The 17,058-nt window shown below is 45.2% G+C and overlaps 2 protein-coding genes across 2 annotated transcripts; one reads left to right on the plus strand and one right to left on the minus strand.

Annotated features, from left to right (window-relative positions):
* Window positions 1-1,179, plus strand: LOC117843108 (uncharacterized). The gene has a single exon (XM_034723674.1). It carries the CDS (start codon window positions 1-3, stop codon window positions 1,177-1,179), a length of 1,179 nt encoding a protein of 392 aa, XP_034579565.1.
* Window positions 1,180-9,418: 8,239 nt separating this feature from the next.
* LOC117846057 (amino acid permease 6) lies at window positions 9,419-13,527 on the minus strand. The gene is made up of 5 exons (XM_034727158.2): window positions 13,056-13,527; window positions 12,835-12,928; window positions 11,838-12,052; window positions 11,398-11,540; window positions 9,419-10,378 (listed from the first exon to the last, which is right to left on the minus strand). The coding sequence occupies exons 1-5, from the start codon at window positions 13,402-13,404 to the stop codon at window positions 9,728-9,730; spliced, it is 1,452 nt and encodes a 483-aa protein (XP_034583049.1). The 5' UTR covers window positions 13,405-13,527; the 3' UTR covers window positions 9,419-9,727.
* Window positions 13,528-17,058: the final 3,531 nt, after the last annotated feature.

A 17,058-nucleotide genomic window follows, 5' to 3' on the forward strand; every position in this document is an offset into this window, starting at 1 on the left:
ATGTCCTCTTTCGGCACCCCATCGGCTGGCCCTATTATTGATTCTTTCCTCTCAGGGAAGGCACCAATGGATCCATTCGTCAACAAGGAGCAAAAGTCCGAAATCACCATTTTGCAGAACGAGGTATTCAAGGTGGAGAAAGAGAAGTTCATGGAGGACAAGAGGACCAAGGAGACTATTGCACGAGCCAAGGAGGTCCAAGAAACCTTAGGGAAGGCTAAGCTTGCCTATGGCAAGATAGAAGATCTTAGTGTTGAGGAGCTCAATGAGCTTGTGCATGACCTCTCACAGATTGAGCAGGAGATTGATGATCGACTCATCCGCCCACAACAACCTAGCTATCAGCTGGAGGTTGGTGGGTCAAGAGATCCATTCCTCGGGCGGCCGTCCTCTTCGTCATCACCTTCTTCACAGATCCAGATGCCACCAAGACGTTTGCCGTGGACTCCCATACAACCATCCTTGCAGCTTCCAAAATCATCATGGTCTCTTCCACAATCATCAAGGTCGCGGTCCTCTCTTCTCAATCCTTCCATGCTACCATCAGCACAAGCACAGCCAATATCAATGCCACTGTTCCAACATAGTCAGATGCCACAGCATGCTTCGGCGGTGCAACCACAGGCACAAATGACGCTATCGTCTACTGAAACCTATCCACACAACTACAATACCCTGGAGATGCACATCAACGGTAACATCTCGCTACCATTCATACAATCTTCTTTGATGCCTGCGCTACCACCACCACCTTCGCCATCCACGCAGATTACATTCTATAATGAATTTCCTCCTCCATCATCATCGCAACAACCACCAACTCCATTGCCTATTGAGGCCGAGCATTACATGGTGGAGCATCCTGAAAACCATTCAAGCACTCAAGACTTTACTGCTGGTCACCCATTTGCCAATCACCAGTGGCCTTCCCCTATTCCTTCTAACGAGCCATACTATGATATTAGCCTGTATGGGCTGAATCTTTACTTGGGAGACCATGGTGATTATGGAGGCCTTGTTACTGTTGAGCGTGACATGGCTGGTCCTTCTGGTCTGCATCAACAAACTTATGATTGTCCCTACAGGAACTTCTTAGGGTCTTCTTCTTCAGGAGAAAGTCATGGGGATTACGGTCCAGGAAATAATGTTGGTGATATGGCCCACCTCGGTGATAGTTGATGCCCGAGTTTCAATTGTTCATGTGGTTGATTTGATAATAAGTTTGAGTTATCTACTTGCTTGTCATCAAGAAAAACCACCAATCTAAGTCTCTAGCTAGTCTTTTTAGTGAGTCAAGCCTGTGCGTGTATATCCGGGGATGAACTCTTGAATCAGTTTACTTCGTGAGTCTGATCCTTGAATCCATGCAATGCCTTGTATCTCTCATATTGTTGAATGTAATCCTTTGGTTGAAAATGATACTAGTTGCTGCTTACATGATGAGAATGGACGACGGTGTGGGGATTTTATACTCATTAGGTGTTTTTTTCTGCGTTTAGGCCTGTAGTAGCGCATTATTGTGATTTTGTTGTCGTAAGCCCTAGTCCTCTTCATAAGAGAAGTGGTGCATATATATACCAAACACATTTTTACTAATCGTTTACAAATCATTACCTGGCCTCTCCTTATCTGTTCATAAGCAGTCCATAACAAATGTGCCCATACGTATACGATATACCATCGCAGTTTTCTTTATGCATGCAGAACACTAGGTTGGTCCACAAGAAATACATCCATTGTATGAAATCCTTCTAGGTATGACTGACTTGATCTTTGAATCAGTTATTTTCTTTTGCGATTTCTTGGGTCAGTTAGACAGTTACTTATCTCACAAATAGCATCTTGCTATCTACAGTATTTAAAAGGATTCAGTTACTGACAAAGAGAATCTTTTTTTAGCATCGGTCAAAGCATAGACCATGCATGACTGGACGCCTTGGACTAGAGAGGGAGAGATAGAGAGACAGAGCTCAACTTTTGTTTTTCTAAGTTTCTGAACCGAGCTCGCGTGATCTATCTGTGAATTTGCTTTGGAGCATGAGAGAACAAAACTGGACCAATCTGCAACATGTTTTATTTTTTAAGTGGATGCAACATCTTTTATTTGATCAGTGGAACACGAGAGTTTCAAGTTCATGAAAGGACCACTATGTTCAGGCCCTTGTCTTGCAATTTGGTCGCCCGTGATAAAATGGAAAGACCAAAATTGACAGTAGCCATGTGATATTTGGCCAAGGAAGAAATTTTTCTCCCAAAAACATATGAAAAGAAGATGAAGTAGCAGAAATCTTAGTCTCCCGCTTGAGATCTTTTCTCTTTGGAGTTTACTGCTATAAATAATTGAGTTATAAATATATACCCCTTATTGAGTTTAATTGCTGCAGTACGAGTTTATTTTAACATGGTCTATAAGAAAATATGATATTAAAAATAGAGAAGGTTGCTTGCCATGTAAACATTACACCGTGAGCCGCCGATTCCTTTATGTGTTGTAATAAAATTAAAAAGTTTTGCTGATGGAGCCCTAAAACAACTTATATTTACGATGTTGTAAAATATAATGATGTAGCTGTTAGATGTCCTTTAACTGCTCCTTTTCCCATTGCTCCTATTTCTTATCCGTTTGTGTCGATGGCTGCCCCTTCATGTCTCCGATGCATATCCCACTACTAGAAAAATCACCTCTAGTACCGCTTCCCAACCCCCCTCTAGTACCGGTTGTGCAACTGCACAACCGGTACTAGCCATCCGGTACTAGAGGGGGGTCCCCCTCTAGTACCGGTTGAAATAACTAGTACTAGAGGGTGTTAAAAAATTAAAAAAAGAAAGAAAATCCCCCCACCCCCGCCGCCCCGCCAGCGGCCCCCGCCAGCCCCTCCACCCCTGCCGGCCCCTGCCAGCCCCTCCTCCCCTGCCGCCCCTCCTCCCCTACCCCCTCCACCCCCGCCGTGCCCCTCCTCCGCCACCAGCATCCCTCCTCCGCCACCACCACCGCCTCTCCTCCTTCGCCGCCCCGCTCCGCCCACCGTCGGCCGTCGCCGCCACCGCTCACCTCGCCCCGCCGCTGCTCCTCACTGCCGGTGAGGGGTTCACGGAGGGGGGGGGGAGGGGAGGCAGTGGAAGGAGAAGGAAGAAGAAGATAGAGGAGAGAAGCAGTGGAGGAGAAGAAGTGGAGAAGAAGTGAAGCAGTGGAGGAGAGAAGCAGTGGAAGGAAGAAGGTGATAAGGCACGGACGGAGAAGGAGATAAGGCAAGGGTGGAGTAAAAAAAATCTAAGGCATGGGCGGAGCGTGGAAAAAATAGGAGGAGATGGGTGCGTGGGAAAAAAATAGGGAGCCCCTCTAGTACCGGATGGGGAATCCTTTATTACCGGGTGGAAGCTCCAACCGGTACTAGAGGGTGACCTCTAGTACCGGATGGAGCCCCCATCCGGTATTAGAGGGCCTCCGGGGAATTCCAAATTTGGAACCGGTACTAATGCTAACATTAGTACCGGGTCCAAATGTGACCAGTACTAATGTTAGGAATGAGAGGTCATATTTCTAGTAGTGTTCTTCCACTAGGTGCAGCCTGCTTATAGCACAAGGCCGACGTGGTCGTGAGGATCAAGGCAACAGATCAGTTGATAGGACGCGTGGTGCTGGTGACAACCAAGGTGGAGAATATGCACCGCCAACTTGTGGTACCTTATGCATGCAGCTCGCAGACATTTTGTAGCAGGTGCGGAGGAAGGGAAAATGTCGGTCGTGCGGGTGGAGATGAAATTTGCCTGTTTGATTAATTAATTAATGTCTTACGGGAGCGCTTTCATTAGGACATTCTCAGTAGGGGTTTCATTCTCATTAAATGAGGTGACACATAAGCAATTGTGATGACATTGCATGGTATTTATGAGGAGCGAGAAGAAATGAGTTTCATGTGGACGAAACTATGTGTACACTGTTACCAAGACTTTGAAACACGTTGAAACTACCAGTGAGGGTTATAGAGTTTCATCTCAACTGATTTTGTCCAATCAAATGCATCCCAATTAAAGTCTATGAGTTACCTATGAAACTGTAACATGAAACTGTGCATTGGAGGTATAATTTCATTCATCAACAAAATTTAGTTTAGATGACATGGCAGTGTTGGAAACTATCCCACGAAATCCTCCACTGGTAATGGCCTTAAGCTTCCGGGAGCTGGTGTCTCTCTTGAGAGAACTCCCTTGAGATTAGTGTCTCCACGCCAAGCGCCAAGCGCATCAATAAGCACCAGGCACATGACCCCCAACAAATAGTTCAAGGTCGTCGGCATTGTTAATATTTCAGTAAATTGATTGTGATGTTGTGCTTAGTGTTTCTTGATGTTGCAATATGTGTTTTTGGGGGGATGGTGTCCTGTACATACATGATCTTGATATGGGTTTGTGATGTAGCAAAAATAAAATCGAGCTGTTGCACATATTATCCTTTGATGTTTAGTGGGTTGATTTGGGTATTTCATCTATCTATTTTTTATGTTGCAGCAATAGATTGTTGATGTTGTGCTTATTGCTTTTAAGATGTTGCAATTGATTTGAGATGTTAGATCTACTTGTTTTCCCGCTGCAATAATGGATTACTGATATTGCATCTCATAATTTTAGGCGCCGCAAAATTTTTCATCCATTTCAGTTTGATATTGCCTTTCTGGGAAGCTGATCTTGCATACCTGAATTGTGATGTGTGACCTTTCTGGGAGAGAGAGAGACCATTAGCCCATAATCCATGGTTTAGTTTGCCAAAACTAGCTGCTAGCTTTCGGTGTTATAGCTTTCCACACAATTCACAATCACAATCCATACATTTTCACGGTCCAAAGCTGAAACAAGTAAGGCCTAAGGCCAATTTCCGAACCATATAGCTGCGTGGATGTTTTGGTGACGTAGCAAGTTAAACATAGGAGAGAAAAGTTATTCCATAGTGGAGATACAGCTTGGGCTCGATATCCAAGATTAAAAAACATGCTCATTGTTTGGGTCCCATGGATGGGCACAAACACATATCAATTAAATGTATTCAGTGGCATATGAAACAACAATACGATACAATGCATTGCATATATAAGTTGCTTCTACAAACCTATTTGATACTCCCTCCGTCCATTTATTGGAATCGTTTTAGCTATGTGCGCAGTGACCAAGGGGGAGCTGGTGGAACCCGGTTTGCCATTAAATCGGTGCTTTTCTTTAACTCCGCATGCGTCTGTTAAGTTACCGAGTAAACGCTACTTTCAGTTTCAATCGGCAGGCCGTTACTGCGCGCTAATCCCTCTTGAAACGCCGTTAGCGCACGCGGCAGGCTTGTTTCAGTTTCAGTCGCCAGGCTCCTTTCATTTTCAGTCGCAGAAACAACGCGCGCTTATGCCTTTCATTTTCACGCGCGCTTCTTTGCCGCGCGATGCCTTTCATTTTCACTCGCCATAAATCACACGCGTGCAGTTCTCTTCAGTTTTGGCCGCTGCATCAAAGCACCAAGCTCCTTTCCTTCCATGCTGTAGCCTTTCAGTTCTCTTCTTTCTCTCTATCTCTCATTCATTCTATAGCACACCAACGATGCCCGGGATAGAGATTGACTTGAACCAAAATCCACCAGAATCAACCTTAGATAATCCTGTAGATTGGGATGACATAGGGGAGTGGGATGGCCCTGCCAATGAACTCGATTATGCCATGATCTGGAATGATGAATATCAAGGTGATTAGTTAACCATGATCCATGATGTGTTCTGTCTTCCTTCTGCGTGTGATCTGATTTTTTTTTGCTGCTTGTGTTCCATGTCATAGGTGATCAAGATAGAGATGGACGAACTGAAGGAGTGCAAGTACCTGATGCCGATGGCCAAGTAGCATATGGAGATCAAGATGTGCAAGCAGAGGGTCTTTCAAATGGTGATTTTCAATTTCATCTCTTAATCCTTTTAGATGAACTACCTGTGTTACAAATTTTCAGTGACATGTGCTATCTGTACCTGTGTTACATTAACATGCTTCTGTCGTACAAATTTGCTATCTGTACTAATGACATTTGCTTTTAGATCAAATTTGCTATCTGTACTAATCACATTTGCTAGCAGAGATCAAGACGTGCAAGCAGAGATCACATTTGCTATCGGTGTTACATTAACATGCTTCTGTTGTATACAAATTTGCTATCAGTGACATGTGCTATCTGTACTAATCACATTAACATGCTTCTACTGTACAGGTTCCAATAATAACAAACGAAGATTCTACTCGGATGACTTAACAATCGCCATATACCTAGAGCTATTGGCAAAAACTGATCCTCCTATTCTGCGCCATGGGGTTTCAAAGGGAGTTGCACGAAAATTTAATGTGCCTCTAAGAGTTGTGCAGTCCATTTGGAAAAATGGACAAACTGGTGGAGTAAATGGTGTTGTGAACAAATGGTCTAAGAATTGTGGTAGGAAAAGAATAGAAATAGATTTGGAATCCATAAAAGACGTTCCTCTTAGTCAGCGCACCACTTTTCAGGATCTTGCTAATGCATTGGGTGTCAAGAAGAGCACACTTCATAACCGTTTCAAGGAAGGATATTTTCGTCGACACACTAATGACATCAAGTTTAGCTTGACTGATGAAAACAAGAAGGCCCGCGTCAAGTATTGTTTATCCATGGTGAATGATCAGTCTCTGTCTTTTAAACCAATGTACAATGTCGTGTACATTGATGAAAAATGGTTCTATAGGACTCGTAGGAACCAAAAATATTACCTTGCCAATGATGAAGAAAGACCACAACAAGCAATTAAAAGCAAAAATTTTATTGAGAAGGTGATGTTCCTAGCTGTGGTTACGAGGCCTAGATTTGCTGACAATGATCAATGCATTTTTGATGGTAAACTAGGTATTTTTCCCTTTGTGAAAGTAGAGCCAGCAAAGAGATGGAGCCTAAACAGGGACGCAGGTACTAGAAATTGCTAACTTTTTTTTCCGAATTCTCCTGAATGAATTATGAGTCTTACTAACAATGTTTACATCTGTAGGTACCCTTGTAACAAAGGCCATGACGTCGGTAACAAAAGAAGTTAGCCGAGATTTTCTTGTGAACAAGGTTCTACCCGCAATCAAAGCAAAGTGGCCAGTAGAAGAGAGAGGTTTGCCCATATACATACAGCAAGACAATGCTAAAACTCATATTGATGTGAATGACCCTGCATTTGTTCATGCTGCCCAAGCAGATGGTTGGGACATTAGGCTCACATGTCAACCTCCCAATTCTCCTGACCTTAATGTATTGGATCTCGGTTTTTTTGCCGCAATTCAAGCACTGTTTGAAAAGGGAACACCAAACAACATTAACGACATTGTGGCAAAGGTTGATAAGGCATATATGGACTATCCTGTGCAAAGGGCCAACCGTATTTTTCTAACCCAACAGGGTTGCATGATGGAGATCATGAAGCACAATGGAGGCCAGCACTACAACATCCCTCACATGAAGAAAAAAACTCTAGAGCTACAAGGATGTCTTCCAACTTCTCTGAGTTGCCCTATGCAACTTCACAATCAAGCCATGCAGTTCATCGGTAGTTAGAATTAGAAGTCATGGAAACTGCAAGCAATATTATCCCTTGTTTCTCAAATGCAATTCATCTTGAACATGAAAATTTTTATCCATCAGCTAACAGAGACTAGTACTGCTAAATTTTCATCTTAGTGCCCACGACCAATCCAAAGCAGGGTTGCTGCAGCATCATTGGCATCCTTCTCGTGGTGTCCATACAAGAGAGGCAATAGCACAGGGAGCATCAAAGTAGAGGCTTCATGATTCACCTTGTCGGATTGAAACTTGTTAACATCAGTTGAAGAAAACTTCACTAGGGCATACACGGCATCAGGTTCGTCGACTTCGGCGTCAGGTTCGTCGACTTTGGCGATATCCATCTGGGAGTCCGGCACCTCGGTCTCACCTGCAAAAGAATCCATCACGAACTACACCTCGCTGTCGGCCATGGGGTCTTCATCTTCTTCGGTAGAATCGGGTGCCCAGTTGACGACGGCCTTGCTCTTCTGCCTCTCGTCGTCCTTGGTTCTTGATGGGAGCGACGGGGAGGTGCATGCAGGCAGGCTGATGACGGCCTTGCCCTTCTGCCGCTCGTCGTCCTTGGGTGCTGATGGGAGCGTCGGCGAGGTGCACGCAGGCAGGCTGATGACGGCCTTGCCGTTCTGCCGCTCGTCGTCCTTGGGTGTTGATGGGAGTGATGGCGAGGTGCATGTAGGCAGGCTGACGACGGCCTTGCCGTTCTGCCGCTCGTCATCCTTGGGTGTTGATGGGAGCGACGGCGAGGTGCATGCAGGCAGGCGATGGCGATCCATCGCATGCAGGCAACGATGCCCTTCTGCCTGGTACCCCCTGTGTTCCGTCCGGCCGTCTTGTCCCGCTGGACGTGAATCCTAACGGATAGGAACGGAGCTGCTTTTTGAAGAACGGAAAGACTGCGCCCCTTCAATTGCCGCGTACAAAACGTACGAAACGAGGAGCCACAAACTTAAACGATGCCAATTCTTGGAAAGGATTTTTTTGCTAAAACGATTCGGATAAATGGACGGAGGGAGTACTATCCTAGTGATATGGTAGTCTTGGATCACCATATCATGTTACAATGGACTAGGATTAGTCTAAGGCATAAACAATATTGTTACATTCCTTTATAATATATTTTTGGAGAACAAGGATAATATGGTGGCGCTCTTGGATTGTACATAACCCATAGCCTATTCGCCCAGAAGATGGTGTCCAAAACATCTAGATTTCAGTTAGCTGTAGAAAAAAACATCACAAGCGTATGTCCTATATCCTCAAACTTTGCATGCAACTTCGTGAGCATTTGATGTTTGCTTGACCTCCCTGTCCTTGTTGCTCCACCTTTGCCTATGCCTAGGCCTAGCTGATCACATTCAGCGGCATTTTCACACTGCGCCTTTGTGAACATTGCTGTCAGCTAATCCATCTTGTACTCGTCTTGTTTGAGGTGCTATGGTAGGATGGTGGGTTGGTAGGCCGACGACGAAACAAAAGAATGAGAGCTTGGCGGGTCGCATGCAGCATCTGCCATTCCACTTCAATCCCTCTCATTCCACTTCAATCCACTACTATCCAAACAAGGTCTTAGTACAGAAAACGGGCATCCCTGTTTTGGGTTGCAGGTTTTAATTTGCTGTGTCTCTTTCCTTGGATCTGTCTACCTCATGTTTTGAGATTGTTATCAAGTGGGCACTTTGGTCTAGTAATAGACCACTAGATTGTTATTCTAGTAGTTGACATGTAAAGGTGTAGTGATGTGCAGTACAAGTATCTGATGCTTTTCCCATCAAAAAAAGTATCTGATGCTTTGTGTGTGCTACTGCTCTAAACGATTTAGTTTGCATCTCAGTCAACTCAGTTCTAGCATCTTATTTCCATTTGCCCAGACTAACAACAACCTGTTGCTGGCATTACACTTACTTAATTACATATACATTTCAAAGTTCAAATCCAAACCATATTACTTAGGCTACTTTCACCAACATTAACGGCACTGGAATTAACCTGCCTCATAACCCCTCATACCCTCCCATGACTGTCTGTATCACTAGTACTACGCATGCATGCTCATGCAAGTTTCAGAGTTCATTGCTGCAGCTAATGTTCCATCGGTCACATGCACACAGATGTGAATTGTGAAGTCGTCGATCCTTATTAGGAGACCTTGAAGGGCTTGTAGCCCTTGAGGTCGGTGATGAGCCCCTGGACGGATCCGGCGGCGGCGAGCAGTGACACGACGAGGCAGGAGAAGCTCAGCACGTTCATCCACGTCCACGTCGGCGAGAAGCGGCGTGTCTTGGCCTGCGCCATGTACATCTGGACGGGGAAGTAGACGGTGAGCGGCCAGAAGGACACCGCGCCGATGAGCCCCAGGAAGTCGTTGAAGAAGGGAAAGATCATGGCCACGAGCGCCGTGATCACGACGTACGCCGTGCGCCACACCAGCCGGAACGGGCTGAGGGGAAAGTCGCCGGCGAGGGGCACGCGCACGACGCGCTCGGCGTTGAGGAAGCCGCTGTCGGGCCACCGGTCGCGAGCCCAGGCCTCGACAAAGGCGAAGATGGGCTGGCAGAAGACCTGGTAGGCGCCGATGAGGTGGATGGCGATGCAGACGTTGCCGACGTCGATGAGCCAGAAGGGGTCGTAGAAGCCGAAGCCGGTGAGGAAGTTCCCCGGGGCCTGGTTGCCGAACGCCGCGTACCCGAGCACGCCGCAGAGCATGTAGAACATGGTCGTCGTCGACACGCCGATGAAGGACGCCTTCTTCATCACCACGTTCTCCGGCGGGCTCGACCGCAGCGTGTCCTGCATTATTGTTCGTCATCAAAGTCAGCCAGGCCGTTGCATTGGTACTAGATTACTTACTGGTTGAGTAAAATTACTGGAACTGTAAATTCCACAATGCAAGGGTAAATTTTGCGAGCTCACTGCGTTGACCTGTGAGGGCCTAGTAGTGAGAGAACTCTGCCAGCTGAGGCGTTGAGATTAGCGCAGGGTGTAAATGTGAAGATGAATGTGGTGTTGGAAACAGGTGTGGCTGCTGCATTTGAGCCAGACTATAGGTGCAGTCCAATGCACCTACCATGTTTCCCTTTTCTACTACTACCATGGTTGATTCATGTTAGGGACTAAGTTCAGAGGTCACATGTTGGGCATCCTAGATGTAGTGTTTGTTCCATTTGTGTAGGATAAGGTTTACTATTCTGATCAACAAGAGTAGGATAAGCTTTACTTGTTGAGGGATGCATTCCATTTTGATCTAGGAGGGGAAATGCTTATCCTGACCACTGTTTCTCAGACAAGAAAACTTTGGACTTTGGTAGGTGAAAATGAAGGGCCAAGGAGTACTTCATGGCAAAGATTTGGCTTGAAAACAATTGTCTCTTTGTACACATGCAGAGCCTATCCATATTCTAGTATGCACTAGTCTGCAACTCTGCACTTGGTTCAATGCAGGGCAGAGAGACCCCTGTGTTGACTACTGCACCACTTTACTCTAGAAAAGAAACATTTTAAAAAAATTTATTTATGATGTAGGATTGGAGTGCTAATTTTGTTCCCTTGTGAGGAGGCTCGCTTCACCCATACTCTTTTGCATGCATCAGGAATTTTGTCCCTTCCTACAGGCAACACCCCAAAAAGATCACGGGCATGGCCGTGGCCGCATGCCATGGGAGCTCATGTACCATGGTACTAAAGCCTTCAGATGAGCTGTTCCTTTTTTGAAAGACCCAGATGAATTGCTACCACGTACGAAATTATTCGTCCTTCAGTTACCTGTATATGAGTTGCTAGCACTGCAGTTTATGAGTTGAAGAAATTACCTGGATTTCTATGAGGACATTGGAGTAGGAGTAAGCAAAGGCGATGTCTCCCAGGGACTGAAACGTCTTCCAAATCTTCTCGGTCGCGGACACATCGACCCCCACGGTCGCCCCAGTCAGCGTCGTCTTGGCGTGCACCCCACCTGCACACAGATCAGCAATCAATCCATCAGCAAACCAGCAGACACATGCATTGCATCAAGGGCCAACATGTATGGTGCCAACAAAAATGCCATCGTCAACATGTCCAATGTCCTTACGTGTAAAGGATGGATGTGTCCTACCAAGAACAATTATCATCTCATTTTGTTTGTTTTTTTTCCTTTTTGATATTTTCCTTGCCAATCAGTTAGCTATACTATACACACGTGTTATCCAGCTAATCAATTTATCGTATCAACTGTGAAAATATCAGCGAGTGAGTGAGCTAGTGTAAGGACCTGCAATCTTGGCTATGGAGAGGCCGAGGCCGATGGAGGAGTAGGCGAGGGACATGACGGCGGCGACGATGGAGAGCCACCAGAGCTTGTGGAAGTTGGGCAGCTGCGAGAGCAGGATCTGGATGCCCGCGAAGATGATCATGTTCGTCGTGTTGGAGGCCTCGCAATCAGCGGAGTGGCCGTTGCGGTGGAAGCAGTTGGAGCGCTTGATCGCCCTGCAACAAGAAGTAGTTTAATGGTTTAGCTAGGGTTCAAAAGACAAAAAGAAAACTTAACTGGGAAACCATTTCATTAGCAGCTAGCTCCTACATGCATGCATGGCTCTGATCAAAATGTAGTATATTATTGCAGCTCTGCCATTTGCTAGGTGTTATTTCAGTCTAGAGAGGGAGAGAGAAAAAGATTGTTCCTTTTTTAAAAAAGGAAAAAGAAACAAGATTCTTCTTCCAGGCATGCCAATATATACAAGCCACTCCTTTTCGCCACATCTTTTCCAATGTGGAGGGAAAAAAAGGAAGCAGTGGTACCAGCATCTGATTTTTCCAAGCACTTTTGAAGTGTCAAATAATGTTATCTTGCCTACTTTATTTCCCTGCCCTCCGGATCCTTAAAAGACATCCCTTCTTTGACTACATACCACAGATGACACATCAATCATCAGGATTAGCGTATATCTACTATCCCTCCTCCTCTTTTCCTACCTTTAATCCCTTTTCAAAAATAATCCCCTTTCCTCATTATTAAAGAACAAATAATCCGAACAGAACTTGGACTCGCAACAACAAAATGAACAGAATTTAGACTCGCAGCGCCACAAAATGCTCCCTAGAAGCAGACGAAGTTTGCCGGTTTGACTGTTTTGCATGCTCATTTAATTGTGCTAGCTTGCTAAAATGACAGTGCGCACCCAGCTAGCTATTTTGCATACAAGCGTGAAACATGGGAGCAGCTAGCGTGCAGTGGTGGTTCCAGACACGGAAGCAAAGCAAAAGCGTACCCCATGCTGATGGCCGTGGTGATGGTGTATCCGATGGTGACGCCGACGAGGTTGATGTACTGCGCCAGCGAGCACAGCCGGTACTTGGAAACCCCTGCAATCTCTCAAAGGAAAGCCACGAGCACAAAAGGAAACGAAATCATCATCAGGACAACCATTCCAAACAAAGATTTTGCAGAACTTGCATCCATGGCGGCGCCGCCGGTGATGGGCGTACGTACCGAGGTATGCCCTGACGGCCTGGCCGTAGGTGTAGTTGCGCTTGCCGTGGACGGGGTCGGGTGCGCGGTAGCAGTCGGCGAGGAGGCTGGAGCAGAACCAGGTGATGACGGAGAAGGCGACGAGCACGACGGGGCCGATCACCCACCCCAGCTGCGCGATCGCCCACGCCAGCGACAGCACGCCGGAGCCGATCACCGCCGTGATGATGTGCGCACTCGCCGTCACCAGCGTGCCCGTGCGCCTCTCGCGGCCGTCGTCGTCGAGGTCCGGCCGGTCGCCGTAGCCGGCCTCGGCGAGGTTGAAGGCAGCCACCTTCCCCGCCGCCTGCTCGTGCTTCTCCATCACCATTGCGCCCGCCGGCGGCGTGCTCAAGCCTCACTTCTCCTCGTGCGTGCTGTGCTCGAGTGCAGGGACACAGATGAAGATGGTGGTGGTGGTGGTTGTGGGAGGGAGAGGGAGGAGCGGTGGTCCTTTTGTAAGCGGCCGGCCGGGGGTGGCGCGGCCGTGTGAGGCTTGCCTTTTGCAGACGAGCGGTTGGGATTTGATGCGGGGAAAGCGCGCACTGTGCCACTACCTGTGTGTCGTTTCTTTTTTTTTCCTTTTTCTTTTCACACACTGTGTTGTCTCTTGTCTCTAGGACGAGTACACTCTTCCTGTAACACTAACAGCAATGAGAGAGAGAGAGAGAGAGAGAGAGAGAGAGAGAGAGAGAGAGAGAGTAATGAGGGAGAATAAAAAAGATTGCAAAGGAGAGTTACCAGACTTAAACACATCATCTGCCATCCATTCTTTAAGCTAACCAGGTTTTTTGCTTGCATGCACATAGGATCAAGAATCCCGACCTACGGTTATTGATGATTCTTACTGATGATCTTATCCAACCAAAGAGGTGCCAATATATTTTCTCTGTAAAATTAAATTGAAAATATACTTCTCATGGAAGGAAAGATAAGGCTGACTTGCATTGTCCAGCTATAGCCACCGGCCAGTTCATTCGTAGCAATGCGTATAAATGAGTAGCTATATGAGGGTAAGGTTCTCTGTATACCGTGTGGTCTTTCAAGTGTGGATATGCATCCTTATCATGATTCAAAATCTTCAACAGATTCCTCAGTTATTTACTTTTCACCGTTACTCTCCTATAGTAGTAGGTTCAGATTCACAGCACACTGTGTGGAATCTTTTGGATGCACTGGATATTCAGTCGGAGTATCTCACACCGTATCCTGTGATACTCAAATGTTTACAGCTGTTCTGTTTACAAAATAATGAGTGCATGCATTCTTCACATTATAAAATGGATAGTGTTATCACAAAGAAAAATGTCCATTTTCTCTCTATAGAGTCAATATTTATGATCTTTAGGATCGATCAAGCATCTGGATTCTGGACCAACCAATTATCAGCGGGTCTGATTGATGATCTCATCCAGCCAAAGGGATACCAAGCCATTTTTTTCTCTCTCTCTCCCCTGTAGAAAATAGAAATAAGAATTCCATTTTCTGACTAGTGTAGTGTGTGTGCATACCTCTTGAGGAGTCTCCAGTACACGGTGCATGCTAGGAATTTTATGACAGGTAATCAATAGGTGTACCTTTTCTACAAAAATATATATGTAGGATAGCAGTGTATCTTTTTATTAAATACAAAATCTTAGTGTAGGTATACAAATCTTAGTAGTAGAAAAGATGGGCTAATATTGCAAGGCAAGATTCTCAGCATCGTTTAGATCCTAGTTTCAACTTTTAATTACAAATACACACATGTTTTCAACATTTTTTCACTCTTTAATTTATATATGGTTCTTTGATATAGTGGATTCAAGGTCTCAAGCGCCTATCTTTTGGTTTGGATCCCACTGTATACTTCTGGTGTAAGGAAAAATAATTATGCGTATAAATGAACCGCTATTATTATGAGGTAAGGTTCTCTGAATCTCTGTACCGTCTGAACCGTCAAGTGTGGATGCATCCTGTCCTGATGATTCAAACTTTCAAAAGATTCAGTTTTTACGCCACCTGTGGAATATATTTTGGATTCACTGTATATTCAGTATAAATATCTCACGCATATCTTATCATACGAAAATATTTACTGTTTACTAATTTATGAGTGCATTATTCATATTATGAAATGGATAGTGGTATTGCAAAGAAAATAGTCCATTTATTATATAAAGTCCCATATTTCTACCTAGTCACTCTCTCTTATTGATTGGTACACTTGAGAGAGAGAGAGAGAGAGAGAGAGAGAGAGAGAGAGAGAGAGAGAGAATGTTGCAGAGGGGAATTACCAGGTTGGAGCATCCATCTGAAACCATTCTTTATATATGCTGACATAGAAATCAAGAATCTGCTGGACCAACCAATTATTGAAGGTCTTGAAGGTTCTGATTGATGATCTCATCATCCCAGCCAAAGTTATATAAGCATAAATATGTTTGTCAAGAAAAAAGAAGCACCAGCACACTGCATTTTTGCTACTAGTGTGTTATGTGCGCATGCCTCTAGGGTGTCCAGTCCAAGTAAAGGGCCGGGTCCTGGTACCATATGAATCTTAGGGTCGAGCAATCAATAGGAGTATATATCAGCGCTTTTTTAGAAATATACAGGAGACTATCGTATCTTTTTTGTTACACTACTAGCTACTCCATTCTAAAATGTAGATCGTTTTGGTTTTTTAATACATAGATGTTGCAATGCACTTAGTATAGGATTATGTCCAAATATATAATAAAGTCAATGTATCTAGAAAAGTTAAAATAACCTACATTTTTTAGGGAGTAGTATGGAATAGATGGGCTACTATTACAATGTTTTCTCATCTTGAAAGCGTAGTTTAGTTTAAAGTTCTTCGAAAAAAAGTTTAGTTTAAAGTTTTAGCAAATATGATAGGATCGTGCTCTTCATTATTAGTTAGGAAGAAAATAAAGTCTTCTATATTTCTTCAATTATCAAGATTTGACTTTTGATATTTCTTTTACATTCTTTTTTATAGTTTTAACTTATATTTCCCTTTTGATATAGTGGAGTGACGCGTCTTTCTTAGTTTGGACTACTATGTATACTTCTTACTGAAGGAAAACATTTATAAGTACCAGTCCATGCATTCTTAGTAGTACACATAAATGTGGTCTATTACATGTCAGTTCGTATATGAGGAAAGGTTCTCTGTACCGGGTGAAGTACCGTGTGAAGTGTGGATTCAACCTCCGGATTCAAATTATCAACAGCTAGTTTGTTCAATTTTTTTAGGCGTTGCTCATTTTTTAATTGCAGGTTCCATTGTTTCTATATCAGTACACTACGCCAGAAACGATTTGTGCTAGCAAGTCGAAATTAGCATGCTGGCGGGCAAAATTGGCACCCGCCAGCACAAAGGTGACCGGGACCGTCGGGCTAGTGCCATCTGAGCTGGCGGGCGATCTAAGCGCCCGCTAGCACAGATGGGATGCATCTGTGCTAGCGGGTGCGTTAGGTGACCCGCGAGCACAAATGATACCAAGCTAGCGAAGCGAACAAACCTTATCTCCACCCGGTACCTCTGCTCCATCCCTACCTTATCTCTTTGCATTGCTGAACCTTGTCACTTTCAACGCGCACTTCTCTCCCATCTTCACATCTCTCTCCCTTATCTCTGTCTCCATAGTGAAGCTGCGGCCGGCTCAAACGATGGAGCGGTGGTTGGCGCATGCTGCATCGGCAAGCTGCAGACGGCAGAGCCGCTGCTGGTGGCCCCACGCTGGTGTCTGGTGCGGACACGAGCCACGTCGGCCGGAGCCACAGGCAGCTGCGACAACACGGGTAGAGGCGCTACGGCCGGCGGACCCATGGGCAGCTCCGGTGCGTGACAGCAAGCTTCTGCCGTTGCTCATGCAGCTCGTCCGAGGTAGGTGCTCAATCTTGCAAGAACAGCAGCACCGAAATTAATTGTAGTAGATGAAAAAAACAAAATCACTATAGCACTTTTGTTTCATTCGTATTCGTTGCTCAGGTTGGCAAG

This window comes from Setaria viridis, chromosome 2 (assembly GCF_005286985.2).
Source record: "Setaria viridis chromosome 2, Setaria_viridis_v4.0, whole genome shotgun sequence".
Lineage (NCBI taxonomy): Eukaryota > Viridiplantae > Streptophyta > Magnoliopsida > Poales > Poaceae > Setaria > Setaria viridis.